Source organism: Pomacea canaliculata, linkage group LG8 (assembly GCF_003073045.1).
Source record: "Pomacea canaliculata isolate SZHN2017 linkage group LG8, ASM307304v1, whole genome shotgun sequence".
NCBI lineage: Eukaryota > Metazoa > Mollusca > Gastropoda > Architaenioglossa > Ampullariidae > Pomacea > Pomacea canaliculata.
In genome coordinates this window covers 11,705,420-11,730,389 of record NC_037597.1, presented here as the reverse complement: position 1 = coordinate 11,730,389, position 24,970 = coordinate 11,705,420, and the positions used below count along the sequence as shown (strand labels likewise).

At 40.9% G+C, this 24,970-nt stretch overlaps 4 protein-coding genes across 4 annotated transcripts; 2 read left to right on the top strand and 2 right to left on the bottom strand.

Annotated features, from left to right (window-relative positions):
- The first annotated feature begins 4 nt into the window (after positions 1–4).
- Positions 5–11,313, top strand: LOC112569779 (atypical kinase COQ8B, mitochondrial-like). The gene is made up of 14 exons (XM_025247678.1): positions 5–194; positions 582–764; positions 1,473–1,973; positions 2,208–2,274; positions 2,655–2,732; positions 3,538–3,663; positions 4,206–4,291; positions 5,801–5,941; positions 6,399–6,480; positions 6,995–7,088; positions 7,588–7,729; positions 8,191–8,298; positions 8,534–8,686; positions 8,801–11,313. Exons 2-14 carry the CDS (start codon positions 591–593, stop codon positions 9,074–9,076), a joined length of 2,028 nt encoding a protein of 675 aa, XP_025103463.1. The 5' UTR covers positions 5–194; positions 582–590; the 3' UTR covers positions 9,077–11,313.
- Positions 11,314–12,607: 1,294 nt separating this feature from the next.
- LOC112570362 (histamine H2 receptor-like) lies at positions 12,608–13,629 on the top strand. The gene is made up of 2 exons (XM_025248763.1): positions 12,608–13,004; positions 13,145–13,629. The coding sequence occupies exons 1-2, from the start codon at positions 12,608–12,610 to the stop codon at positions 13,627–13,629; spliced, it is 882 nt and encodes a 293-aa protein (XP_025104548.1).
- Positions 13,630–14,931: 1,302 nt separating this feature from the next.
- LOC112571094 (mammalian ependymin-related protein 1-like) lies at positions 14,932–18,400 on the bottom strand. The gene is made up of 6 exons (XM_025249905.1): positions 18,275–18,400; positions 17,855–17,889; positions 17,275–17,409; positions 16,369–16,549; positions 15,986–16,073; positions 14,932–15,117 (listed from the first exon to the last, which is right to left on the bottom strand). The coding sequence occupies exons 1-6, from the start codon at positions 18,336–18,338 to the stop codon at positions 15,012–15,014; spliced, it is 609 nt and encodes a 202-aa protein (XP_025105690.1). The 5' UTR covers positions 18,339–18,400; the 3' UTR covers positions 14,932–15,011.
- A 3,639-nt stretch (positions 18,401–22,039) lies between these two features.
- Positions 22,040–24,538, bottom strand: LOC112571192 (mammalian ependymin-related protein 1-like). The gene is made up of 6 exons (XM_025250024.1): positions 24,412–24,538; positions 24,149–24,183; positions 23,694–23,828; positions 23,259–23,439; positions 22,797–22,881; positions 22,040–22,224 (listed from the first exon to the last, which is right to left on the bottom strand). Exons 1-6 carry the CDS (start codon positions 24,473–24,475, stop codon positions 22,158–22,160), a joined length of 567 nt encoding a protein of 188 aa, XP_025105809.1. The 5' UTR covers positions 24,476–24,538; the 3' UTR covers positions 22,040–22,157.
- Positions 24,539–24,970: the final 432 nt, after the last annotated feature.

Sequence of the window (24,970 nt, the reverse complement as noted above, 5' to 3'; positions counted from 1 at the left end):
GAATAAGTGTCAAGGACGACATGTGCTTTTCGTGCTAGCAGAACCACTGTCCACTGTCAAAACTGTGTTAACAAACAAACAAAATGTTTCGCGGAAAACATGTTAGTTAACACTTGTTTTAGACCAATTTCTAGTAACTTTTTGTTTGAGAAAGTTCACATAACTTCGATGGACTGTCTTTGAAAACCCTGAAGGTGAGTGACGTAATGAACATTTTCGCAGATCGAACGTCGTCTGCTGTTTTGTAATCAGTTATATAAACATTTAACTTGTTTATTTAAACACATAGCTGCCTGAAAGGCAGTTTGTACTGATCACATTGTAAATTTCTGTGTTCATTTAGAAATCGATTGTGTCGATTGTCACCTTGAAGCTTTCCTGGACATGTAAGGTTGCATCTATTTGCATGTGGACAGTCTTTTTTTGTAGGGAGGGTGTACAAAGTGGCATCTGTGAGTGTGAGTCTTACAAATGTTTATCGAGTTAGTGGCAGCCATCATCTAGCTTAATTTATAGTGCAAATTCACTTGGCAAATAAACAAATTCTACTTCTTTTCAATAAATTTTTATTATTATTACAGAGGTTTATAATGGCGTGGCGCGGAGATGTTGCTGGGTTTATTCGAGGTCTTGAAAGCATTAGGAGGGCACTGGGAGAGTATCAGGGAAGGGAATGGCAACGCATGTGGGTCAATTCCAGCTTGCGTTCTGCTGTGCAGCAGGCACGCAGCTCAGCACCTGACATCAATCCAGAGCAGTTCCAGGTACGTCAACCTAACATTGATCGAGTGTATTGCAGATTATTTCTAATATGTTTGTTCTTTATGCAAATCTTTGCACATTCATGCTTGTCATATAAAGGCTAAATGCAAATCCCACAAGACAGGTTTTCTTCCTTGTCTTCTTTATTGTTTTACAAGCCTGGGTTCTTCCTGATGTACTGACTGGTTTTTGTAAAACTGCAGTAAAACCTTCACTATTTATGAAGCTTTCTCAAGTAATGTTGAAGTGCATTAAATTCTTTCATCAACTATGTCAACAGATTCTAAAAGTGAAGTTTTTTAAAACTTGATACCCTGCAAAGATATGTGTAACCCTCACAATATTAAATAGCATTATGCATATTTATAATATTTTAGGCTTTATTGGCAAATGCATTTCATTGGCAGAAGCTATGATCCTGCCAATGTTTTCATCACTATTAATGTGTTGTGAAAAATGTTTTTAAGTATTATTTTGTGGAATTTTCAAAGTTTCTTCAAATATTTGATATCTTGCCTTAGGTGTCTTGTGCTTTTAAAGTTTTCTCCAAATTTATGACATAAAAATTTTACTTCCTATAAATTGTTCATTTGTGATTTTAAAATATGACATGAACATTCAATCAACATTCAGCATTTACTTTCTGGGATTATTTTGTCATATAATTTGAATATTCCATATATCTATATACACAGCTCTGTGTGTTTCAGGCTGTAATGAAGGAAAGGGTCAGTCAAGTCACAAGCCAAGCAGCAAGTTTAGCCAATCTGATCAAAGGTCAAGCTTCTGGTGTGCTTGAGACATTTCAGTCAGGAGGACAGCTTGAATATGGTGTTGTCAAGGAGAATGCAGTGCATTCCTCTGATGATGCCACGTTGGTGAAAACAGAAAGTAAAAATAATAAAGGCCACAGTTCCTCATCAGCACCCTTTGAATCTGATGAGAAAAGCAGCACAGTTTTGAGTGGTGTTCCTAGGTCAAATGTCACAGTAGGAGAGTCCAGTACACTGGCTGAATCTGTTCAGGCACGGACAATGAGTACTCTGACTCTGCAGAATAGAAATGTAGGAGAAAGCACAGGTGGCATTCAGGCTACTGCCAGGACTCAGGCCTCAGCAGGAGGTCTCACTGTGGATATGCATGCTCAGAACGAAAAGGGTGCTAGCTCTTCTTCACCTCCTAGAATTGTCCAGAAACCTCCACCACAGAAGGTCAGAAGGTTGTCTAGATATGTACTTTGTGTGTGTATGGAAATTCATACTTAATTTTTACTTTACATAATGCATGATAAATGGGGTGATTTCATATAGACATAAATTAGATTCAGAACCTTCGAAAGACATTTTTGAAGTAGTAAATTTATGTACTTTTTTTAGTTCAAGTATTACACTTTCATTACAATGAAGAATAATGCTGCTTTTCATTTTATGTGTGGATCTCTCTAGTTGAGTGACAGAGCAAGAGAACGTCATGTTCCAGCTAATAGAATTAGTCGCCTGATGAGCTATGGTGGTGAGTTCAGATGCTTACATTAGCAGTAAATGACCAGGAAACTCCACTATGTAGCTTAAAATAATGCTAGTAACACAATGAAAATTGAAAGACTGTCAAATAAGCATCTTTTGAGCCTGGTGACAGATTAAAATGAAATTGAGATTTCGGGTGGTTTAATATATTTTTATTGCGGAGTAAAATATCTGTCACATTTTAGTTATTAGGAGTATGTCAGAGATCCAGCATTCTGGTTTGAAGAGACACTTGCTAATATTATATTTTATTATCTATGCCTAGGTTAAAAAGTTTTTGGTATCTTTAAAGTTGCTGACATAAATTTCAAGTGACATGAATAGATGTTCAGCACTGAGGAAGATTACTAATTTCTTATGTCACAGGATTGGCAGCAGGTCTTGGAGCTGGGGCACTGGCAGAGGTCACACGGAGAACACTTGGCTTGCAGCAAGGTAGCAGAAGTAAGTTCTTTTTGAGTAAACTAATGCTGCATATATACTTTATGCTTTCAGTGGGACTAAAAGGTCCAGTTCCAGAGGAGCAGGGAAAGATGTTGCCTGTGTGCTAGACAGTCTACTGTTTTCATGAGGCCTTAGGGTCCTGCATCATTGTCCTGCATTCTTCTATCCCTCCGTTCATCCACCATCCTCCATGGAGATTTAAAAAAAAATCAAAACTCTGTCCAGTTTTCTGTCCCTGTTTGGTGATGACTTCCATTAATTTTAATATATCGTTCCTGTTAGTTCTAGTGCAGAAACATGTAGCTGTATTACACATTAGTCATTAGCACCTAGAAGGGATCTTGTAGGCTATTTGATACTAATATATTTAAATATTTTGATTTTCTTTGAGCATCATACATTTTCACTACTCATGTCATCCTTGTGAATAATGGAGTATTGTGTTATACAGAGCAGAATTCACAGTACAGTGGTAGGAATTTGACTCTAACCCTGCTAACGAAGCATGTATTTCCTTTTAAGTAACCAATCTGGCAAATTTTTTTCTACCTTATTCTTTCATTCCACAAAGAATATTTAATATTGCCTTAAAGTACCATAGATAGCCATTGCAGCCATTATCAGTCTTGCACCATATAAGTTTTATAAGTTTTATTCAAATTACCATCATAAAAGACCAAAGAAAAACAAAACAAAAAATCAACTCCATTACAAAATATAGATGTTTATTTTCAATTTTTTTACATTTTATCGTTGTTGATAAAAGTACAAATGTCGTTGTCAGTAAAGGTGCTAAATGTGACAGGTAGTGACAAAGGAGTGTTGGACTCGAACCCATTTCTTACTGAAGCAAATGCAGAGAGAATTGTTAACACCCTGTGTCGAGTGCGAGGAGCAGCTCTCAAGCTGGGCCAGATGCTTAGCATTCAAGGTGTGTGAAAATCTGATTGCTGTAATATAGCCTTAATTGCTGGCATGGTGTAAAACTCAAACAGCTTTTTTCTTTGGCTCTTCCTTGCCCAATCAGGAACTGTGTGCCAAAACTTATTTATCTTCAAGATTTCTAAAGTCATTTTCAGGACTTTTTAAATAATGAATTCAATGGATTAATTTAACTAATGGAAGTGAGCATAGACTATTTGATGGGATACTCTTAATTTTGAAGAGTCATATGAACTGTCGGGCTTGAAAATTGTGTAACAAAGGCATGTTGTTCTGCTGACATCTGTGGTGTGTCAGACTTTGTATTTCAATCACATTCTAAGGGGCAACAAGATTAAATTTTCAGCATGGCATTTGCTTAATGGTGATTAAAAAGTTCCCCAACCTTTAAGTGATAGCCTCCCTGTATGGGTTGTGGCAGATGGTGTTATATATATTATCTATTTGTTTGTAAAAGAACTCATGTTTTTCAAAGCAGGTAATTGCAATGACTGTATTAATAATTGATCAGTTCTCCTATAATTGTTGCAGACAGCTCCATGATCAATCCCCAGTTGCAAGCAATTTTTGAAAGGGTTCGACAGAGTGCTGACTTTATGCCAGCACGACAGATGACGGTAAGTGTGGTGTTTTCGAGAAGGGAGTGATTGTAGAAGGTACGTGGACATGAATGTGTGACCACATTCATGCTGGACACTCAGACCTTTTTCCACAGAAAGGTCTGACCAACAATTGAACATATTTAATGTATCACTAATTAATTAAATAGTGGATGAGGATGATTTGATAGATCTACAGCAGTGTCTTGCAGCAACAGATCTGAACCAAAGAACTTTCTCATGTTTGCAGTCACTCACCTGTGGCTTAATTATGGATCTTTTGGCATAGGGTGGTGATGCAACTTGAGCTGATAAGGGACCAACAATGTTTGCTTCATGGCAGCCCAGCAATGGAGGTTGTTGTTGAGTGCTTGCATTTTGGTCATCATCTGATGACAGTCTTGGATAATCTTCTATGTAAGATGAATTAAAGATGATAGAAGAATAAAAGTTGAACAGTGGACATGAACAAGAATGCAGAATGGGAGCAGGAAAGCAGTGACAGGAATAAAAATACAGGAATTATGAAATGTAGATCAGTGACAGGAATAAAAATACAGGAATTATGAAATGTAGATCAGGCCTCACCTGCCGTCGGTTACATGGCAACAACAGGATAGTAACTTAAACAGTGACTCTTGTCACATTAAATATACACTGCATGCAACTTAAGAATTCTATTGAAAATCATTTGTTCTTCAACAATTATTTCCTAGCAGTTTTATGTAACTTGTTAACATTAGAGCCATTGCATTTTTACATGCTAAGCCACATTCTCCTACAACACACTGTCTTATGATGACCCAACGACATACTGTCACTGCATCAAATCATGTTGCTAAGTGAAAATGGGAAACGGTGGATGATGTTTCTTCTCCTCACTAACCCCAGCTACAATCTTTTACAGGCAATAGACTTACCAGGTAGGCTTATCTGGGTCAGTCGATGCCTTGACTCTCTCCTACCTTCCAGTAGCTAATACTCTAGCATCACATGGGTATAGAGCCCATTTCTTACTGCTTTCCAATTGTTTATGTCTTTTCTCTGAATGCTGGTGTTTCCATGGAAATTTACTTGCCTAACCTGGGCTACCTGTTCCCAAGTACCAACGAATCAGAATGCTTACTAGCCAGTTGTTATCTTTGTCAATTGGCAACACTGCTATATTAGTATGTCCATGCTCGTTGACTGTGCTAACCAACATTGTTGAAGTTGGCAGGGAGCTTTAATTTTGTTAACATATTTACTAGCTGTTGCGTCTTTTATTGACAGCTATTAACAGAATAAAAGTTCATGGCAACTAATCTTCTTAAAGTCCTGTTCGCATGTGGTATAATGCAATGGATAGTATGAAATGTATAAAATGCTAGGCAGTAAGTGTAGGTGGGAGTTCTACAGACATTGTGCAGTCAGGCAAAAATTGAGCATTGATGTCTGGGTAATAATGCTACTTTACATCAGTAATTGTAACCTTAATGTGTTTAAGTTTACCCAGTCTCAAAATGGTTGTGCTTGATATGTGAGCAGAAAGTGATGAACAAAGAACTGGGTCCCAGCTGGGAGGACAAATTTCAATCCTTTGAAGAGAAGCCTTTCGCAGCAGCCTCTATTGGGCAGGTACATCGAGGTGTCCTCCTTGATGGCAGAGATGTTGCTATCAAGATTCAGGTTTGTGTCATTTCAGGAAACCACACATAGTGGTTTAAGGATTTTGGAAACTGCCCCATTATGCATAAAAAGAATCATTTATGATATAGGTTTGGTTTTAATAACAGTAAACTTTCTTTGCTTGAAACTCTTAGAAAAATTCACATCTAAAATTTATGAAAATTCAAGTAGTGAAACTGTTTTTAACTTATGCTGGTGGAAAAAAAATATTGCTGGTAGAATTATAGATAATATTAACAATATTCCTGCTTCTGCTTCTGCTGTCCACCTTATATATTGTAACTACATGTCTACACAGCATACTGATGGGAGCTTGACACATTTGAAATGTTCACTTACCTTGAACAATATGGATCGAGACAAACATACTGATAACAGTGTACTGTAATGCATTTATAAATATACACAGCGAAAGAGTGGGATTCATACTGACTGACATCATTGCTGTTTTGTGCAGTACCCTGGTGTGGGAAAAAGCATTGAAAGTGATATCAACAATCTCATGGCTGTGTTGAGTGTCTGGAACATCCTTCCTGAAGGTAGCTGTTGCTTTTACAGTGCAGTCTGACAAACTGTTAGCATATTTTAAAAATTTGACAGTCCCAAAAGTTTTCCTGGGAAAGTGTACATATGTATATGGCGCCGTGTTTGTGTTCAATATGGTTTTTCAATAATCTAATAAGGATTGCAGTATTTAATTACCACTGAGTGTTTGTAGAGCACATATTTCTGTTATGTAGTGTTTACAGGATTTTATGCTTTTTTTTCCCCCATTGATAGGTTTTAATTTTTAATTTTAGATGAACTATCTGATGTATAATTACCTACATCAGTGTGTTAGTAAATTACCAGACAGATTATTTATATTATAGTATTATTTGATTGACTAAAGTAAAACACAAGGAGGAAGCTATGCAGTGTTAATGAGTTCCCAGTCATGATTCTTGTAACTGTAGTAGTCTGTCAAGCATGCCATTTTGCAACATGATGCCTGTGCCTAAATAGTATTTAACTCTAACTGCAAACATAAATTATTACTTTTGGCACATGTAGGCTTGTATGTGGACAGCGTGATAAAAGTTGCCAAGCGAGAGTTAGCCTGGGAGGTGGACTATGTTCGTGAGGCAGAGTGTGGCATCCGCTTCAGGTAGATTCACAAGTAAAATTATCTGTCATGCAGGATCCTATGCTGTCTGTCTATCTATTTCATCAAGATTTAGTGACATAAACAATTATGTACCTCACTGTACCTTCTCTTCTATGTTTTCATTACAGTTTAAAACTTTCCATTTTTTTAAAAAGTTTTAATGATTGTAATATTATTTTTTTGTAGAATCATTGCTAAACTCAAAACCATATGCTTGTTTATATGTGTATTATCCTCTTAAAATGGTCTTAATGTTAACCTTGTATGAAAACAGTTTTCAGCAAAGACAGTAGCAGTAATAAGAATTGTTGTTTGCTAAACGAGTTGGTCTTATTGAAGGTCTTATATTTGATGGTGTTTTGTGTGGGAAGTGCAAAAAGAAGTCTGTGCATACCTGTAGCAGATGACTAAGACCAGGTCAGATTAGTGTCGAGATGTGTGTGTTACCAAACGTTTGGGTCAGATAATAGTGTCAGATGTGTGTGTTACCAAACATCAGGGAGCTGCTCAAGGGAGATGAGATGCTTTATGTGCCAGAAGTGATTCCTGAGCTCAGCAGAAGGCATGTGCTGACAACAGAATTTGTGGAAGGAGTGCCACTGGACAAGTGTGTTGACTTTGATCAAGAGACACGCAATAAGGTATTAAGCCCAAACCACTTGTACTGTTAATGTTGATAAGCAGGTTTTTGATTTTTACGTGAAGTTGATGGGGGTTTGAAAGTAAACAACAACATTAAATATAGACATTTTTGAGAATATAGCTCAGCTGCACAAGGTTTATCATCCATGGGAATGTTATAGGGGAGATGACTGGCAGTGATAATTTCTTGTGGGGTGTGTATTTGTCAGCTGTGTGTAGTGGATCAGAGGCCACTGGTTGTAAGTGGAATGAGAGATAAAAAGAGATGATTATTAAAAGACACTATGCTCTTATATGCTACTAGGTAAAGTTACAAATGTTCTGTCATTTTTCTTTTGGAGATAAAATGAGATGGCTGCAATGCTATATTAAAAAATCAGTATAAAATTTGGTGCAGGCTCCCAGTAAAACTGTATTTGGTACCCAGGTGTAGCAGTGACATTTATGCGGCATTTTTCAGATTGGGTCAGGTATTCTCCGATTATGCTTGATGGAGCTGTTTCAGTGGCGCTTTATGCAGACAGACCCAAACTGGTCCAATTTCCTCTACAATCCAGTCACTGAAAAGGTGAGACTTCAAAATGTTAGTTTGTAGTGTTATTCAGCTGCCAGTAAAAATTTGCATTTTTTATGTTGCCTGGGTTGCGGATTGGGCAGAGAGAAGGAAGGTGTAATAAAGATTGACAAGTGGCATCCTGTAGTTGGTCATAATTGAATCTAAGACTGCCAGCTGATGCATAATGCATGGAGCAGTACTGCAAGAAGCAGCAGAAAATCACTCATAATTACTCTGTATTTTTCAGCTTATTCTTCTTGATTTTGGTGCCAGTCGGGAGTACAACAAAACGTTTGTTGACACATACATAAAGGTGATTCACAGCGCTTCTGTGGGTGACAAGCAAGGGATCTTAGAAGGTTCCAGGAAATTAGGCTTTCTCACAGGCTATGAGTCAAAGGTGAGGTGGTGTCCATATCTGTGTGTTTTTTCAGAACATAGTGTTGTCGTTGGTTGTTTGTCAAAGATGTTTGTACAGTGTACAGCATTGACCCCTGGCATTCGTCTGTGGCAGGTGATGGAAGATGCCCACTGTGAAGCCGTGCTCATTCTAGGAGAAGCGTTTGCTAAACACCAAGAGTTTGACTTTGGGCTGCAAAGCACGACCCACCGCATTCAAACTCTCATTCCTATCATGTTACGACACAGACTTGCACCACCACCAGAAGAAACCTATTCCCTTCACCGTAAGATGTCAGGAGCCTTCTTGTTGTGTGCCAAGCTGGGCAGCAAAGTTCAATGCCACACCATGTTTGAGGAAATATGGAATAATTATGATTTTGGACAATAAAGTACAGGGAAAAACTTTTGTTTTGGAAGCTAATAGTATTTCTAATCCCTTCTGGGGTTGTAGTTATAAAGCAAGAGCAAGTCGTTTCCTTGGGCAAAATGGAAACTCAAAGAAAAGGGCCTTGTTTCTAAAGCTATGAAATGGTCTAAAGACCCTATAGACACTACTACATGTTTCTTTATGACAGGGCACCTTTGCCACTGCTTTATAATTGATGCTTCAGGAGTAAAACAATAGGAGGGTCTGGACGCTGCTTTGTAATTGAAGCTTGTCCTTTTATTCTCCATGTTGCAACAACTTATCCTCACTTCATAATTACCACTTCTAGAGGAATGTTTCTTACTACCTCTACTAATTTCTAACAGTTTTTTTGGCTTCCCTGATGTATTTTTTAACTAATATTAACTAAGGAAAGGAGTTTCTAAGTATTAAGTACTTTCTAACCAATATTCTCTGGATTTGTTTTCTCTCTTTTATTTTCACAGAGCATAGTTGGATCCTAATAGACTCTGATTTTAAACTTCTTTCAGACACAGCAGCTATCTTAAAAGTACCTCCCTTCTGCCAGCTGTGCACACATTGGCGGGATTGGAACACTGCAAATTGACTTAAATCTCACTTTTCTCTACTTTTACACTGTTACCAGTGTTACTGTCAATGCTAGCCTTTCAACGCCATTATAATCTCTGTTGTAATGGCAGTTGCCACCTTTGAGGTACAGCTTGTCATACGGGTAGTCATTGCTGTGCTGGATACAGTGTCCTTGCCCATAATTATTGTTAGTTGTGGCTTTTTACTCAGTAAATATAATAATCTTGTTTTTACTCAAGTAAATAATAGTCTTGATCAATGTTTGGTTAGAACAGTCATCGCTCTCATTGTTGTGATCATCGATTGTCATCATCAAGAAAATATTAGGAAAAATCATCTCAGCCACATTTTTGCAAGACAACTGATGCCTAGAGGCATGTCATACGATGGATGAGCATGATGCTTGTGAACATTGAAATTAGGTCACTCCATTTAAAAAAAACTCAGTCCATAAATAAATAATATCGCCTATGGAGAGCCAATGCTCATGAGTAGACAGAGGCAGACAATTCCGGTCGCTTGCGCCAGCTTAAACTGCTTCACGTTTGCGGGAAGGTATCTCACTAGGGTGGGGACCATGCTTTGTACAAAGACATTAGTCTTGAACTCACTGTGCAAGAGTCAGAGCAGCCTCTTCAGGCACTTGGTCTCGAATGACCATCATCTTTTGTCTGAGCAAGGATTCATATTTCACATTCAAGCAGTAGTTTGTAAACTACCAGGAACTTGTACAGTTTGTACTTAATAGCAAACTTGATGGCATTTCTTCGCTAGATTCTGTCTAGCCTGGACATTGCCATTTGCCATGGTCACTGTTGCGATCCTGATGAGGAATACTGAAAGCTGTTCGTCTCCTCGAGCTGTACTCTGTTCATGTAGATGTCTGCCATACATGTTAACTATGACTTTGCTCTTGTCAGTGCTGGTCTCCATTCCATATTCGTTGGTACTGTCTGTAGGTTACAGTTCACTGCACTTGAAAGCTGCTTCTGGTTGCTTTTCCTTTATTTCTTCAAGATCCACCTTTAGTCGGAGAGATCTAGGATATTCGTGAACTATGGTTATTTTTTCGTCGTCTGCCTTCAGAGAACCATTCGGATGTTGTAAGTAGTACCTCTTTGATGTTTCCAGCGAGAGTCAATGTGTCTGCATCGCAGTTTACCATATGGTGGTGAATATGCCTCCAGTTTGGGCCTTAAAGATCTTCGCAGTGTCTGGGTATTGCAGGGGTCGGCTGAGTGGCTCTGAGCCTTTCATGACATCCTGGGCTCCTGAGGTTCATCAAGACAAGGTCATGGTCGCCGCCTGTGACCCTATTCTGTCCTTGTTGATGTGGCTGTGGAGCAAACAATTTGGAGTGTCAAGATGCCATCCTTGAATTCTGTGCTGGGTGGAGTATGTTGGCTTTGGCTCTTCAAATTTCAGGGATTAGTGCTGATCTTAGCAAATATCACTAAAATGCTCCTCCTCGATCTTTGTGACCTGTTCCATTGTAGAACTCTTCCACTTCGTCGTCTCGATGTGGAATGTAAACTGACTAGTAATCGGTCCCAACTCTAGAGATCATTGTATTTTATTTAATCAAACAATTTCTCTCCAAATTGTTAGGCATTAACGGACCAACAAATAAATATTTGTATTATTTACTTTTGTTAGATTTTTTTACAGTTTTATTATTTACTTTTGTGCGTTTTCCCTCCTCCCTTCCCTTACGTCAATGAAAACACCGTTCAAGACATGCAAGATTTAAAAAAAAAAACATGCATCGCCCTCGAGTGTTTTCTGTGCTACCTATTATGTATAACGTTACAGCTTTCAGCTTCTACATTAACAAGAATATGTATAATTGCACCATACAACTTGAATGTGTTGCAAGCCACCCATAGTGTGAAACTGCCGATCCAGACTTTCACATCGCATTCGGCACAACCTACCGTCTTCTGTCCCTGGACATCATGGGCACAGTCAGACCTACCTCACTTGACAGTAGTGTACAGTAGTTTCCACTGTGATGTTGACACACAGAGTGACAGTGTCAAACTATACCTTTTTGGTTATTATTCTACTCCACAACCGCCATAGTGTGACATCCCTGGGAACCTGGTATGTAAAACGCTTTGAGTATTTTGTGATAATTCAGGTCATAACAATTAGTCTCCGAAAAATCTCATAGAAGCAAGTATGCATACGCCCACGCACCCTCGCTTTAACAGTTGAAGCAGGGACGTGTATGGGCTTGTTTCACTTGATGTGACGTCAGCAGTAACTGTTCTTGTTTCCAAACAACGCCACCAGAAATGTAGTTTTGAGAGTACATTCTAAATAGACCCATCGCTGTGCTTTTTCCATGATAATTCAACATTTAGTTCCCACATGCTGGTGCCAGCCAACGCAGCACTGCTGCCACAACGCTGGCGATAACGACGACGCACGTCAGACAAATTCACGTAACAGCTGCTAAGTGCGAGCTGCCTTTGTTTGACGAGGGCTTCAACAGCCGCTAACTTTGCAGCTAGCACTTGGCAGGACTATCTCTGGCCACGAGCTTTATTAACTCTGACGTCAGTACTGCTTGTTTCTCTCTGCGTGATAATGATGATTGATGATGATGATGATGATGATGATGTTAAAGGGAATTTATAGCATTTGCCCTATGAACAGAAGGTTCAATGCATTCTACAAAAGGACATACAGAAAAATTGAGATAACACGCGGATACAAAAAACGCGTCAGCAATCAAACGGATAGAGACATATCAACTGACCACCTGTACGCAAAGCATGCCGGGACGGCCCTCGGGTGAGGGGGAGGCGGATGGATGCGAGGTTAAAATACGGAGCAGACACACTGCGCACAAACTGCAAGTGGTAACGCGAGTTACAGAAACAGAAACCTAGCACATGGCGGCCAACTCACAGTCTTGCAGACTGGGTGACCACTATGAACAGCACTCACGATCTGTCTGCTGACATCAACCTTCCGCCTGCTCGCATACAGGTTGTAAATAAAGTGTACTGCATCATCGAACTAATGTACATCCCAATCATCATTGGCGGCAACGGACTGATCGTGGCGTCCGTGCTGGTGTTTCAGCCACTGCGGACTCTGACCAACTGCCTTCTGCTGAGCCTGGCGGCGTCAGACGTTCTCGTCAGCCTCTTCACCATCCCCGTCAACGCCATCTTCTACATAGCACACGCTTCGGTTTACCACCAGCGAGTCACCTGCATGGCATGGTTCACATCCGCCATCCTGGGCGTGGGATCCTCTCTATACAACCTGCTCTTCATCGTCATAGAACGCTTCATCGCCATCCACTTTCCTTTCTTCCACGCTCGTTCAAAACCCCAGGAATGTGGGCATCGCACTTTGCTGTCCTGTGGGTGTACATCTTCGTATTAAGTTTCCTCCCTTTGATGGGCTGGAACCAATGGAATCCGCAGCAAAAATGCACATTTTATGCTTCTTTGCCTCTAGGATATGTCATCTGGGCAGGATACTTCTCCATCGGGATGTGTACCCTGGTTTCGGCCCTGCTCTACGTCAGGATCTTTCTCACCGTGCACCGCCAGAGGAGGAGGATCCGCGCGCTGTCCGAGTCGCTGGCGAGGGAGGCAACTCTCATGGCAGAAGAGATGCGGTCGGTGCGACTGACGGCGCTGGTGTTCATGCTGTTCGTTCTGTGCTGGACGCCGTACATCTGTGTCGGACCTCTCATGTACAGCGACCTCGCGCCCCACATCGTCGAGACCGTCAAGAACTTCACGCTCATCTTCGGCTATGGGAATTCTATGGTGAACCCCATTGTCTGCGGTGTTGTCCGCAAACAGTTCCGAACCGCCTACAAGCTGCTCGTCACCACGCCCGTCACACGGTGGAAAACTCTGAGGCTGGAGCCAGATTCCACATGGGACTCAGGATTCCAGAGGGACACATGTGAAGCTAGTGCTCGGCCATGTTAGGCAACCACCAGAAGAAAGAAATGAAGTGGTGCACCTGAAGATCGATCACTTCACAAGAGCCACCAGTAAGGTCCCTCTGTAATAACTCAACTGTCCTTTCTTTGTTTTAACACAACAGCGTGCACGAGAATTGCTACAATCGCCATATGGCACTACAAGAAAATGAAATTAAATAAAAAACTAATGGCAAGCATACAGGTAAATAGCTTGTTTGTTTTGTTTTTTGTTTTGTTTTGTTTTTTTGTTTAAATATGACAAAAGAAAACTTTTCAAAATTTGTACTCAGCACAGTTATGGTGTATCACATTCCAGCAACTATAGACAGAGGTTTTTCTCCTACCATCAAGTTTGGAACAGACTACCCGTCAGCCTTCGTCACTCTCATTCTCTTCTCACCTGTAAGTCTTACCTTGCGACACATCTTTTCAGAAAGACGACTTCACTGTGACCCTGTTCTGACCATGAGCATGCTTAACGTGTGTCTGTAATTTTTCTTTCATTTATAAACAGATATTTCTGTTCTGTTATAGAAGTGATCGTGTCTGTTATATGTGAATATGGGTGCATGGTTGTTGGTAATTCAGTTTACTTCTGTCTATTATTTCTGTAAAGCGGTTTGAGCAAATCATTGGAAAAGTGCTACCTAATAATAATAATAATTTATTATTATATAATAATAATAAAATAATTTATTATTATTATCATTATTATTATTAACTGTACGTTTTCTTGGTGCCTTTGCCAACAGAGACATGTGTCCAGCATAGAAGTTTTGCAATAGTAAAATATACATGATCGTAGCTTCACTCTATTATTTATGTGTAAGATGTTTTTGTTCATTCATTACCAACTTGTAACCATGTGTTAAAAGGTGAACAGACAAGCGCTGTATATCATGAATAGTTTTGTAACCCCACCCCTTTTGTCTTGATGTGGAAAACTAAGATAATAAATAATGTCAAAGTTAATTTCTCTCTTTGTCTCTTAACTGCGACTATTCGTTGGGATTGGGTGTGGGTGAGGACATGTTTATGAGATGCAGCAACGATGAGGCAGTGTGGCATATTCTGCGCTCCTTATTATTTATTTTATTAATATTATTTTTTTCGTTGTTGTTGTTGTTGTTGTTGTTGTTGTTGTTGTTGTTGCACTAGCTGCTACTAAAATGAAACAAAAACTGCATTTGCTCTCGGCGGCCCTGTGTAGAATAATGAACAATTCAACCTGATGGTTTTCATGGTCTGCTCAACCTCCAACTCTCCTGCACACGCACCTGAGACAAAAGTCGGCGTAACTCACACCTGGCCACGCATCTCTTCATGTTTTTAATTGGCGACAACAACAGCAGACTACAGGCACGCACAACACAAGCCGTAGGAGTGCTACAGCACGCTGGTTATAGGGCTAGAGCCTCGCTTACACCCGTGTGCACTCCGAGGGGGAACGAACACTGAGGGGTCCGGGATGCCGGTGGTGATGTCATAGAACCTGCAATGACAGAATGACAGTGTCATGTGACAGTCCAATGACAACAAGGCTACGTTTATACTGGACATGACATCACGTGACTCACAAAGATTAAATCTCCTTTATCCAAGTATCTTATAAACTATTACAGCAGATGCATGACATGTCATTAGATGTTAGCTGAAAAGTAAACTGACATGAATAAGCTAAACAGCTCATTAACATGTTAATTTTAAATAAATAAATTAATTAATTGGTAAACCATCTTAGCTGTGGCACATGTGGTCCCAGGTCAGTGCTGACGTGGCACACATACAGTGTGACCTCTGAGAGGTTTGTTTTTATATCGAGACGATATTTTTAAGGGAATCAATTTCAGATAAAAACAGAATAGTCGGTTATAACTAGAGTGCCGAAGCGTGCAATGCAAAAGTCTTATCGTATCTGTAAATGTATCGGCAAACAAATAAAGCTCAGCATGTTAACTTGAATTTCCAAATTCCAAAGTTCCCCACACCATTGGTTTCCTGGGACCTTCGCATACACAACTTGGTCAAAAGTTCGTCCACATTTGCTTGACCAGCTTTATGCATCAGGCCACAGGAATTAGAGACAGGAAAATTGGAACAGACTTCCTGATTATGATTTTCATATTTTATCTCGTGTCACCAAGACACTCTTTACATACTGAGCTTTCAAAAGTATGCAGCTCTAAAATTTCAAGAGAAATGAGTGAAGCTTCGACATGATTTGGACAAACCTGAAATGTAAATAGACATGTGTGAGACATGATTTGGACCGACCAAAGAATCGGACAGTTTTCAGACTCCGGCACGTTGCTGGACCACGTGACATGCTCAGCCTGTGGTCACGTCCCGAGACAACTTACGTTGAGTGGATGAAGCCGGTCCTGTTGCTGAAAAAGCCAGATGTCACTGGCACACAGTCAGGAGATGTCACAGTGCCAAAGTAAGCACCTGAAACAGGAACCAGAAGACATGTGAATGGTTGGAGCTACCAGTACTCTCCTCCCCTACACGAATTTTGTAGACTCAAACCTCTTTCCGTAAATGCTTAACTAAAGTGTTGTATCTTTCTGCGAGTTGATATTTTTAATGTTGTATAGAATGTAAGATTAACAAGGGCAGGAGACTTCTCGAAGCAGAGAAAGTACATTTATTACTCTAAGGAAATTTAATTAATTTTTTTCCAGCGGTCAGGTTTCCAAGTGGAAAGGTTAGAGGAGACAAACGGTCTGCTGCCTTCACTCACCTTCGGTGATGTTGCCGTCAAAGCGGATGACGGTGATGTGTTCCTCGGGGATGTTGGCGGGGCCGACGGTGTACTCGACGTCGTAGCGGGCATCTGGAGGGACACCGAAGGGGATGAAGGGGCGGGAAAGGGTGGTGGTGTTGCACTGGCGGGTCCTCAGGTTCAGACGATATTCAACGTTCTGCACAACAACATCAGACATTGTCTCCTGTTCTCTTCCCTCCCCACGTGTTAACACTATTAAACAGAGATGTCTTTAGGACATCACGGGTAGTCATGACAAGGGAACATCATTTACAAAGTATAACAACTTCAACACCTTCAGTAACCGGTTGTGCTCAATGAGTACAAACTGGAATGGCACAAGTCTCAATCTCAAACTACAACCTTCCTTGCTGATGACATAGAAAACGTCCTTTAAATTGGCAGCATGGTTCGTGAATAAATTGTTTTAATCACTAACCCTAATTAAAGATAAACTTGTAAATTTTATTTGTAAATGTCAGGTCGGTTGCTTTATAGTTCAAAGGACATGATTGAACCGCAGTAATATGTTACAAACAGCGAGTCTGACAAAGTAAGATTCATTTCATTAAGCAAAATTGGTTACAGTTCATTGAATAAAGACTAAAGAGCTGGAGGTAAGTATTGGCCGAAGTATTATTAAGACATGTGACAGATTTATCACGTGACAGCAATACAGTATGTGTAGCTTCGATGTACAGATACAGTATTGTATAGATACAAGACGTACGACGGTGTACAGATAAGAGACGTACGATGTTGTGCAGATACAAGACGTACGATGTTGTGCAGATACAAGACGTACAATGTTGTACAAATACAAAACATACGATGTTGTACAGATACAAGATGTACAATGTTGTACACAAATACAAAACATACGATGTTGTGCAGATACAAGACGTCGAAATAGTCGCGGCCGGTGGAGAAGTCGAGCTCCTCGATCTCACGGACTCGGCGGTTGGTCTCGTCATAACTGATCTGAGCGATCTGCGTGAAGTTCTTGCTCCAGTCGTTCTGAGACACACCAGGAGGACAGGACGAGGTTAGACACAGGCTGTCACACACTCCTCCTTCCCATTCACTCAGACAAGTACAGATGTACGATTGATAGTAAATAATCACCGCAGGCATGCTACACAAAACCTCACCCCGCCTTTTGGTATTGGGACTTAATCTGGAACTCACCTCTATTTCAAATAAAGAGGGGAAATATTTGCTAATAATTATTTTTAGCTTCGGTATCATCCTTATCGTGCTCTTCAACTGGTCTCGGTTCTCGCTGAGTGTGAGGAATGTTAAGTACAGATCAATTCCAGATTAGGTTCCAATATATCCCTCGACCATGAGCCAAATGAGTTCATTGAGCATGTACGCAAGATAAAAACTAAACGCTAATTGATTTCATATTCATATACAAGTCTGAAAAAGTGAAAAAACGTAAAATTAACAAAATGCTCACCCTGAAAAGTCTGCCCTCCCACTGTGGTGGACTAACTGCAACATCATCAAAAATAAAATGAAAGAAGCTGTAAGATTATCTACAAGACGCAAGACGACAATCCATGCAATCATTTCAGTGTGGAAGGATGGATGTCTGCAACCTCCTAACTCACAGACAACTCACCTACACTTACATGTGCACACATGAAAACGTTTGCAGCCTAAATTTCAGATACCATATGGGAAAATGACAGGAGTTTCTTGACATATTCTTTTGATAATTCAAGAGTAGGAATATGAAAGAAAGAAGTAAGTTCCCTTCTTACGTACTGAGAAAACCCACCCCAGGTATAGTTCTAATTTACATCTAGGAATCGCTTCACAATATGTCACTACTACGAGAACGACGATGATGGGAACGACAAGGACAAAGACTGACCGCAAGGCCTGGGCTCCTGGGTAGCGACCAACCCGAAGGCGAGCAGGAAGATGGCGGCCAACATGATGTGAGGCTCTAAAACAATTGATAAGACCCTCCTCGTCTGGACGTTTTATACAACGACGTCACTGCCCCCTAGTGGCCCGTCCTGTTGGCTGACCTCCCTACACACACAGGGAGGTCACAGTGGCGGCGCTGCCACCAGGCCTATTCCCAGACTGTGAGATTGAAAGCAGCGAGATTTTGCTTGTCTTGCCTCAGTCTTATCTTTCGACATACTGAAGAATGAGGACAAGATACAATACAATTTTCAGATGCTAAAAAAAAGTACAAACTCGTCTCAATAACCTCCGACCATAACCTCTAACAACCTCTACAGACTGGTTACAGATTGTGACAATAAAATATTCGAGCATGTTTGTCGAGGTTTTAAATTTCAAAAGCAGGTGTATACACAGAAAATACCTACACCGGAACTCGATACCATAACTGCAGACCTTGTTACTTTGGCCTTGTGTAGATGCCACAATAAGACGACAGTGGACAGCATTTCGTTTCAATATGTGAAACTATTATTGCACGACAGCTTTAGCCTTCCTAACGGATGAAAAGACTGAGGTTGAGGTGTGTGTCATGACGGGAATAGGTGGTTACAGAACTTCATCATCAGCTTGCGAGATGTCCATGAGCTGATATTTGTCAGCTTTTTTAGATCGCAGGTAGGACGATGGTACAGACCATGTGTGAAACTATAGAGTTTAGACAAGAACATAGAAAAGAGCCGATCTGAGGTTAGAAAACGGGGAGAAAAATTCTCTAGAGGTTAACAGATGGCGACTTTTCAACAGTGTCCTGTGTACCCCTGACTGATGGTGTTCATTCGTTCTGATCTGAGTAGTCTCTAATCTCTCTCACACACACAAACACACACACAAGACTAAACTATCCTTACTACACTAACGTGTAAAATATGCTATATTGAACCTGTAGATATAAAATTCTAACGACTTCTCTGAACTCTAAAACTAAACCAGAACACGTCCTTCACCCTCCATCCTTTTTTGTATGTGGTGAAGACACGTGTCTAACCTGACAGTTTGTGGGAAGACAATGCAAGTGGAAGGTAGCCTGTGAGGCTCACCTGACGACAGCCGGGAGAATACAGGTGACGCCGATAGCACTTGCACAGGGCAGGTGCCTTCCTGACTAATCTAGGACAGTGTGAATTCCCAAATAAGATAATTGAAGCTCATCTTGACACGCCCTTGGAAAGCAGCATCTGCAAGATACTTCGTGCCGGGGTTAAAGGTTAAACGTCGTACGGCACAGACCCGCCTGAATGATGCGTGCGTGTGTGCACGTGCTTTGGTGCTCGGAGGAGAGAGGGAAAGCACTTGGTGCCACGCACACACACACACAAGAATATTCGCAAACGCACAAGCACACGCAGAGTGACAGGACAAATCATGGTCTGGTGTGGAAGCGACACGTAGAGACACCACGCCCAGTTTGACCTTTGTGACCCTGACTTTCAGGTAGTGTAGCAGTCGCCTTACGTAGCACAGGCAGTTATTTAACCGTTATACAGTAGGTGTATCTGAACTACCCCTCCAACCCAACATCCCAATCGCAGTGAAATGAGTTCCGGCAGTCCAGGTATGAGCCGCCTCTCCACCTTCCACATGACACCAGTTTTCAACCTGCACCTTTATTTTCTGGGGCCTGCTGAGTAAATTTAGACTTATCATAAAAGGAACACTGTTTTTCATATACGCCTTAATGCTAGAGAAACAACACCCAAGGACAAAAAAATATCTATATATATTCTCCGCCTTGACCTTCCTCTAATTATTGAATTACTAGTGTCGGCGACATTTTCTTTACCGTGTCTCCGCAGGTAGACCAAAGTATCCATAGTAGATATGCAAGGAAAGTACTTTCAGGTGCGCAGTACTTTGTGACTGCAGGTCTGTCCTCTGTCTTTGTCCCGGATAAAACAGATCTGTCTGATGGCTTTGTCGCAACAACCCCCAAAAATATTTCCTACTAAATTAATGAAAACTGTATTTTGCAGAACGCAAACATTTCATTACTTTAATAAGGCTACTCAAAGTATAAAAAATTAACCCATAATAAACTAGACGAAACTTGTAAGAAAGCCATTTTAATCTTCGGACCCAGCGCATGCAAAAGACAGCAGTCCGCATTCTGGCCAGTGAACACTGCTCACATCTTGACACGAACTGTCGGGACACTCAAGTCTTTTCGTGCACTTACAACTTCTACAAATATTTGACATCAGCAACACGCAGCACCTTGCCTTTCTATCTAGTGTCCTATTGTGGCAACATTGCGAAACACACCACACACAAACTGAACATTAAAATGAACTTTAAACATTAAATTATGAGGGTGGTTGGGAGGGGACAGCACGACATCAACACAATGACAAACTGCAGAGGTAACCCACTACTCGCACCCACTCCGACTGGACTGTACTACTGGACACATACTAAGGTAGGTTGAGAGTTCCTACAGCTACAATTTCAATGCACCGTTAGACATATACAATTGGTATGTTTCAAGTTCCTAGAGCTGGAACTGCTCATAATCTGCACTCACTTATCCCGGCTGCCATCCAGACAAACAACTAACGGACAGGACGCGCACATGAACGCAAAGGTTGATTCCTTCCGTAGCCTCCGTCTTACTGGCAACTCGTCTCTTGTTTTCCTATTTTAATCGGCAGTATAAATGTATACAGAAAGAATGCGTGCAAATACAAATTTATGCACATATAAATATGTACAAATTTTTAATAGAGAGATTGTGAGTGGCAGCTTTCATGATAAACTGAAAACTACAGTTAGATGTCGACATTTTGTATTGATGCTTTATGCAAAGTGATGTAAATCATGTTCTAATGGTACTGTCGGCAGACACAACCATTTCCAGAAAAATAGATTAATAAAGATGTTTTGTATCTGAATTTGTGCCCGTGCAACACGGAATGAGCGCCTGAGCAACAGTTGCGGACAAAATCAGGGAAGAGTTAACCGTCACTTATATTTAACGGTTAAACCACGAACTTGTATTACTGGACTGCTGGCGGACGATTTTTTTCCCCACTTAACTTCTAAAACGAGGCATGATACTACAAAGTTTCCGGTTTATTCACATTCTTTGTTTAGGCTCGCCGAGACTAACAGCGGAGAACTTCGCAAGAGGCTAAGCGTTGGTCTCGGCAGACAGCAATCCACCTCTACACGTCCATGGTTAAACCAAATGTACGGTGGCCGTCACTTACACAGAATACACACAAACTATCGCAATCTGTGTAGCTGTGAGGATACAGGTATGTGCCTACAAGGCATCTGCTGGTGTCTTCCTTCTAGTACCCATGTACCCGGCATCGCAAGATGCTTTGTAGACGGAGATAATGACGGTAGTGCCAGCTTCCTCCCTCTCCCTCTGACTCCCTCCCTCTCTCTGTCGGTACATCTCGCATTACGATGCCATCCACATTTGTCCCACAGTTTTATTAAATGTTCTCTAACTTTTACAAGTTGTTAAATGTTTAAGAATACGGAGCATGGTACTGGCGATTGAGGATACACCTCCCGAGTATTACAATGCGCCAACAATTAACAACACAGTCCAGTTTATTTTATTGTGTGTGTGTGTGTTAGATATAGTATGATAAGTAGCAATACATATGCAGCTATAAATACTTATCTTCCTACGAACAGACAACAAAGATATGTATTGTCCGAATCACGTTTATTGAATGTGTAGCTACTTTTGAAAGTGACAAAACACATTAACATTTACACCAACATCAACACACAAACTGGCTTTGTACTGCAGTCACCACCTCTCGCGGTTACAAGCAGGACTGGGGCGGGATGAAAGCCTCGGGGTCGTTGATGCCTTCCACTACATCATAGAACCTGCAACAACACAACACCTTTATAGTTGTTGTCATGAAGTATCGTCAGTACCCGAACTCTCCCACCCGTGGTACTGGGGCCGCTTGCACGAGGACACTAGGCCCTTGGAGAGAACCTAAGACGAAGCAGTGGTATGCTGGTGTTTGTGTCTGTTGTGAACGTTCAGTCAGTTGACAGCCAGGTGTCGTGTGCACCTGCAGCCATCGGTCTCCACATTGTTATCGTCGGCAAGTAAAGCAGGAAGCCAAGCATCCTCCTGGTTCTTTTAATTAAAACTATTCTGTCACAACATGTTTGTGTTGCTCTGATGGCTTCCTTCAGCTCGCTGCGACTCGCTGGGTCACAATATACAAATATAAAAAAATATACATCGCACGATGGAAGAAGTTAATGTTTGACTTCTTTACAACTAAAACAAATAGTCATCGTCAGCAGTGCTCTCAAATCTTTATGTCTACTAGCCTTTGCGCATGTGTAAACCTTTCCTTGTTTGTTGTAGGTGCAAAATGTCAAGCATATTTAATATTGATGTAAATATTGGTGTAAATAAAACTCTCAGCTGCTGTACTCACTCCTGGTGGAAGAAACTTTGGTTGCCGAGGAGACCAAACTGGACTGGGAAGCAGTCGGGTTCCGTTACACTGACAAAGTAGTTCTCTATTGACAAAAAAATAAAAACAAATATGACAACTAGAATTTTCTTCTGTGTTTAAAATATATATTCCATTGCTCTCTGTTTTTACAGCCTAGACATTTTGGAAGTCTTTACCTCACGACATCTATTGTTTCTAATATAAAATAAAATTATTTGCAAATATTATTTTTGGTTTTGACCTTTTCACTAATACTGCATTCCAACTCAAATCTTTCAAAGCCTGTAATTTATTTTTTAATTTAATTTAAAATGTTGCGATTGCGCCTGTCTTTCTTCATCGTCGAATGCTATAAACATCAAGCCTAATAATCTTTACACAATTCTGGGATATAAAATGTGTTAGTAACAGCGGATAAAAGAGTTCCAGACGACCACTGACCCCCTGAGAAAGTGCCAGAGAACATGGCGAGAGTGACCTCCTCGCCAGGCTTGCCAACAACGCCAGCTGTGCCCTCTCCCTGGAAGCGGGCATCTGGGGGCACGCCGTAGGGCACGAACGGACGACGTGGGGCACTGACCGTGCAGGTTCGGTTACGGAGGTTCACGGTATACTCGATGTTCTTCGTAAAAGTAAAACAAACAAAAAGTGAATCTTTCGAATATAAAAAAAATAAAAATAAAAAAATAAAAAAAATAAATTGTGGCTCACAAATAAGCTCGTTCTGTGTGTAAGATAATAAGTTAGATGTCATGATGAAGCTTGCTTGGTTTGCTGATGATGTGGTGGCTGCAATGTTTGACATTTGCGGCACTGTTATCTCGAAGGTATAAAGAAAATATGGCTTTATTCAAGACACTTAAAGATCCTTTTTACCAGGTTGTAGAGGACGAGCCTGTCGATGAACTCGCGGTCCCTCCCGATCTCCTCAGCCTCGAACTCGCGCACGCGACGGTTGAGCTCGTCATACCAGATCCTGCCGTCGACGAAGTACTGGCGCTCGCGGTCAATCTGCAGGCGGGAAGACATGCACGTGCAGATACTACTCAGCTAATCATTAATTTACATTCCAATGTGAAATGGTATACCTGCTTAATTAAATCGGGAATAACTGAACGCATGAAATTAATGCTTGTAAACAATAAACAATAAAAAAAGAGACTTGTCCGTTCCACACCGCATGTTATGACATTTGGAACTGTGCTCAGTCAAATACACTTGTTCTTTATACAAAAATCAACTCGATGACACGATGCTGGACTAAAAATGACTTCACAAGAACCAGTGCAGGTCTAAAAACTATTTTGTGTTAGACCTGCTGTTTGTCTTACCCTGCGGAATCTGCCAGAGAAAGCCGATGGTCCAGCTGGGAAACAAAAAACAAAACAGAAAATTTAACTTTATGAAAACTTCAAGTCTTGACTTTAAAAAAATACAATAATGACAACGACCAATGCATGAATTTGACTTTTTTTTAGTTTAAAAAATTTAGCCAGAGGAGGAAAATCGTCGGGGTAGAGACGCAAGCTAGTCTCATCAGTACAAGTAATAAGCACCGTGATGAGCAATGAGTAATGAGCACTGAGCAACTCACGGCATTGCGATGGCTGCTGGGCCAGGGCCACAGCGATGAGGGACAAGAGAACCACAGCACGCATGTCTGTCTGTCTGTCTGTCAGAGATATGGGAGACGTAGTGACAGTCTCCGCCTCGCCTCTTGTCTTTTATCGGCATGACCACCATCGAGACACGGCAACCGTGCGTCCATCTGGAACTTTCTCAGGGTCGTTGAGGTATTGTGCGACAACTTGCAGGTCACTGTGGGACTATACCGGCCTGACGGGCCTGGCCAGGGACCTTATTCCCCTTTTCATATCTTCAAACCATCATAAGATCATTTGAGTGACACCCATTTTTACACAAACCTTTATTTTACAGACATTTTCTGACTTTGTAGCGGATGATCTCTTAATCATTGTCACAGTCCTTGGGGGAATAATGTCCAGCTCAGCTATATTGGCTTTCACTCTTGGCCACAAAACTACTTTAAGAGAGTGGATGAGGAACATATCTGGTGAATGGTGCCACTGTCCTGCTGTCCACCGAAATCACTTCACACTGCGATACTTCACTGGAAGACAGGTACTGAAAGT